The sequence below is a fragment of the Nymphaea colorata genome, chromosome 6 (genome assembly GCF_008831285.2).
Source record: "Nymphaea colorata isolate Beijing-Zhang1983 chromosome 6, ASM883128v2, whole genome shotgun sequence".
In the NCBI taxonomy this organism is placed as follows: domain Eukaryota; kingdom Viridiplantae; phylum Streptophyta; class Magnoliopsida; order Nymphaeales; family Nymphaeaceae; genus Nymphaea; species Nymphaea colorata.
In genome coordinates this window covers 7131318-7135692 of record NC_045143.1, presented here as the reverse complement: position 1 = coordinate 7135692, position 4375 = coordinate 7131318, and the positions used below count along the sequence as shown (strand labels likewise).

Genomic DNA, 4375 nt, shown 5'->3' with positions numbered 1-4375 from the left:
AATGTACTTGATTAATTAAATAAGTAATTTATAATTTGATAAATAAAACTTTTTTTATGAGTTGAGCCATTTTTTCATATGAAATATATTTATTTGAGATTATGCACAGTGAAGTATATTTTTTGCTATCATTTTTTTTTTAATTTTCATAAGAAACATTGATTAACATATCACATTTGCAAGGTCAAATTGCACAAACATAATAATATTAATTAAAGTACATTGTTTGGTAGTTTTGTTCACAAGTAACTTCTTTAGTCTCTCTCAAATTCTAACTTTATGAGTCAAAAATTTGAAATTGGTTTGCTGCTAGATAACTACAAAAAACATCATAAGCCTTTGCTAGAGTCACTATTAACCATGGCTATGCGATAATTATTGCTAATGCTTTGTTGTAAGGTGTTTTTAAGGCACAAGCAATATTCGACAGCTGTCTCATTTCAATTCCTCAGGGTCTCTCATACATCAATACCAATATTTTTGTTTTGAAACTATCATTTTTTAAATATATAATATAGATATTCTCGGAACTAATTTGACATAATGGCCCATTAAAAAATTTATAGCTCTAAAAGTATCTTTTTCATATTTTTTAAATTGTTCATTTTTTTGAATTTCTTGATTGGAGTTTTCTTTATTATTTTCAAGTAAATAAATAAATTATTTAAGATATCCTATTTAGTTGATGCTAATTTAATGGTTTGCTTGATTACAAAAAAGTGTTTAATTAAATACAATATTAATTAATTAATTATTTTTATATGATATAGTTTTAAACATTTTAAGTTAAATGATGTATATGGTAACTCAAGCTCTCACGGTTCGGATCAGATATTTGACTATAGGATTCGGATATCAACTCTCGTGGTTCGGATTCGGATGTCAAGTTACAATTCCGATTCATATCAACTCATGGTTCGGATTTGGATCTCAAGTTCTAGTTTGGATTCAGATATCTGGTTATAGTTCATATTCAAATATACTTGTTAACAGATTAGATATTTATTTAAAACTGAATCTGAATCCATATCCGATGAGTTGTTATTTTTATCCGATTTTCTTAATCGAATGTCAAATTGCTTATTATATCTGATTTTTTAAAAGTAATTTGGATGCTAAAAAAAATTCAAGAATTCATAAAACAAAAGATGCTAGTGAATAAAGGGCAACGTTCTCATGATTCTTCCTCCTTTCCTATATATATATATATATATATATATATATATATTAAAAATCTTGAACTGTTTTTACCATGATATTGAAGTGTGTGGATATTAATTCACTTTTTTAGTGAGTAGACGTTTTTAGCAAGGTCCTAACCTAGTTACATGCATCAAACCTGATGTATTTTTTTTTGTGCGCCAGTATAAGGTTATTGACTACAGTGCCCCTAGTTCATATTGAAAAGAAAACTTTTTATAAAAAGAATTGAAAATTTAAAAAATTATAAAAAATAGATAAAAGCCATTTTAATAAATTACGAAGATGCCCTTCCCTCCATTATTGCGCGATGTGCCGGGGCATACGGCGCACACGTAACTTCCTCTCAAAAAGGACACACAGCCTGGGGCCAGCAGCCTCAATTTGCAATCAAACAGTCAGTTTGGCGGAAGTGTCACTTGCCAGTCACGAGCTAAGTGAATGTTTGTTGAGAGGAAGGTTTTGTAAACCCTTTAAGAGGGAAAGCTGGTTGCAGAGACAACCCAAGGAACTGCCACCCCCTATTTGCCTTCACCTGCCTTCCAACCAGCATGTTCATTCTCTTCTCGATTTTGCTCATTCTCTCCAGATTCTCCACAGTGACTACTGGAAGCAATGTCAAAGCAATGTTCGTATTCGGGGATTCAATCGTTGATTGTGGAAACAACGACTTTTTGGATACAGACGCCCAATGCAACTACTTTCCGTATGGGGTAGATTTCCCATTGGGTGCTACAGGCAGGTGCACCAATGGAAGAACCTCGGCAGACATACTGGGGCAGTTGTTAGGGCTGCCTCATTTCCTGCCGGCTTTCTACGACCCTCAAACCACAGGAAGCTCCATTCTTGCCGGAGTAAACTATGCCTCAGCTGGTGCGGGCATCCTTGATTCAACTCGCCAAAGTGTAAGCAGATCGATATTTGTTTCTAGCAAATTCTCTTTTCCAAGGAGATGAGTCTTTGCCAACTTAAGCTTTTACAAAGAAGTACCATGCTAACTGATATATTCCTTGACACGTATAATCAAGATGGGATGCTAGTGAGGAAGAAAAGGACATGAAACTAAGATAATATATCTTATCTTTGACAAAAAGTGAAATTTTTTTGCAGCAACATATCATATCTTTGAGCCACCAAATTGCGAACTTTGGGGAAACAACACTACCCGATCTGAAATCTCTATTGAATGGGAGCTTTGCACTCTCTTCCTATCTCTCTCAGAGTATATTCTTCTTCCTGATTGGTGGAGGCGATTACATGGCAAGCTGCACCACATCATCAGGCGTGGCTGTAGAGTGTGAGTTGCAGAGCCTAACAGAATTGCTCATTCGAAATTACACCCACCACCTCATGGTAATGCTACTCTCTCTCAAAAGATGCTTGAAGTGGGCTGCTTTAGTTCATGAAATCCCTAGTTACTTGATGAGAACACGTATTTGGCACAGTTCCCACCACACACACACCTTGACCTTAATTAACTAAGAGATTGCTAATTTCTTTGGCCAATATGATCTCCTTATATTATGATTTTCTCCTATTCTACAGAAAGCATATGACTTTGGGGCACGAAAATTCGTGGTATTTAATCTCCTGCAAACTGGTTGTGATCCTTATTTTAAACAACGCAACAATGGATCATGTGTGGATTTACTAAATGAGGGATCCACTTTGTTCAACAATGCACTCAGGCCCGCTCTAGAAAATCTAAGTGAAGACTTGCCTGGTTTTTCTTTTGTCTACATCAACATGTCGGGAATCATCAATGTGATAATCGATGATCCAACTACCTATGGTATGCAATCATTTGTCCATTTAATATGTTCCAGAACACAATATAAATATAATGTATTTATGATCAATTTAAATTATGTTGTACCATGCATGTGCATGGACATTAAACAATGCAGTCTAGTACATTATGTGAATATATTTAACTTGGACACTACCAAAAGTACGTAAGATGGTAAATCATGCACGATTGCTATTACATATACATAAACAAATCTCTAACCAAGTAAATGTTCCTGTTATCTTAGGATTAAAGGTGACCAATGAAAGTTGCTGCTTCTTTGCCGGGGCCAATGCAACAGGGCCATTATGTGTTGAAGGTGATGGACCATGTCCAGATAGGAGCATCTACTCCAATTACGATGGGTTACACCTCACAGAAAAGCTTTACATGCACTTGTCGACAAAAGCATATTCGTCAGAGCTCCAAACTGAAGCCTATCCCTTCAATGTTGAAGTGCTAGCCAACCTTAATATCTCACTGATGCTTACAGGGCCGCCATCATTTCATACCCGTGACCATTAAGATCTAGAAACGAAGCCAATTTCAACTAGCACGGGAAAAAATTGATATGGACGTGATTTACTTGTTGTTTTTCGGTTCTTCTCTTCTATCAAATTAACTCATGTGGGTTGGAACGATTGGCGTTTCATCTTTTACCCTCCTTTTTCTTTCAGACTTGTTTGTATCAGAATTGCCTTTTTTCTTTCGACGAATAATGCTGAGGACAACCCTTGTATTGAAAGGAAGATCAAAATTGTCCTTGGATATATTTGGCAGCCGGGTGATCATTGAGATCCTCATGGCTGATCTCTATCTGGCGAGTTTAGGTAAAAATGCGTACATTGAAAAACATTACGCAGCATTCTTACATGATTTGATTTGCTGGAGATTCGGTGTTGGCAGTTATGGAATAGATGGTGTGAAATATTTTGTCACAAATCGGAAAAATTATCTCAGAATCCTTGTACTATATAAAGGAAGAAGCATGAAATTCTACCTTTTCACTGCTTTCACACATATTTGTATGGTATCAGAACGAGAGGCCTTTGATGTGGAAATAATTCTGTAAAAATTGTTAAAACGATGATAAACAATGCATAACCTGCAAAAGCCAATATTTTCGACAGCTACACGTCTACAAGGACCAGAGATCCAGTCCACCACAAAAGAAAAATACACTTAGGTTGACTTTAAGAATACCATAGTAGACCTCAAAATTAAAGTGGATCTCTCTTGTCACCATGCCGTCGCACTGTGCAGGCAAAGCTGCCTCACCTGGCAGTGACACAGGTGCCTCTGGAAATGTGGTTAGGTGCAGTGGAGTGCAACATACACGAGACATCTCTGTCCTACTCATACTGGGCCACTGACCCACTCTGTATG

At 36.1% G+C, this 4375-nt stretch overlaps 1 protein-coding gene across 1 annotated transcript; it reads left to right on the top strand.

Annotated features, from left to right (window-relative positions):
- Window positions 1-1693: 1693 nt before the first annotated feature.
- LOC116255685 (GDSL esterase/lipase At1g29670-like) lies at window positions 1694-3879 on the top strand. The gene is made up of 4 exons (XM_031631591.2): window positions 1694-2105; window positions 2311-2553; window positions 2746-2992; window positions 3237-3879. The coding sequence occupies exons 1-4, from the start codon at window positions 1752-1754 to the stop codon at window positions 3512-3514; spliced, it is 1122 nt and encodes a 373-aa protein (XP_031487451.1). The 5' UTR covers window positions 1694-1751; the 3' UTR covers window positions 3515-3879.
- Window positions 3880-4375: the final 496 nt, after the last annotated feature.

Coding starts and splice junctions, on each gene's coding strand:
- LOC116255685 (XM_031631591.2), top strand. CDS start 1,752: ATGTTCATTCTCTTCTCGATTTTGCTCATTCTCTCCAGATTCTCCACA. Junction 2,554..2,745: donor ATTACACCCACCACCTCATG/GTAATGCTACTC, acceptor CCTATTCTACAG/AAAGCATATGACTTTGGGGC. Junction 2,993..3,236: donor CGATGATCCAACTACCTATG/GTATGCAATCAT, acceptor CTGTTATCTTAG/GATTAAAGGTGACCAATGAA.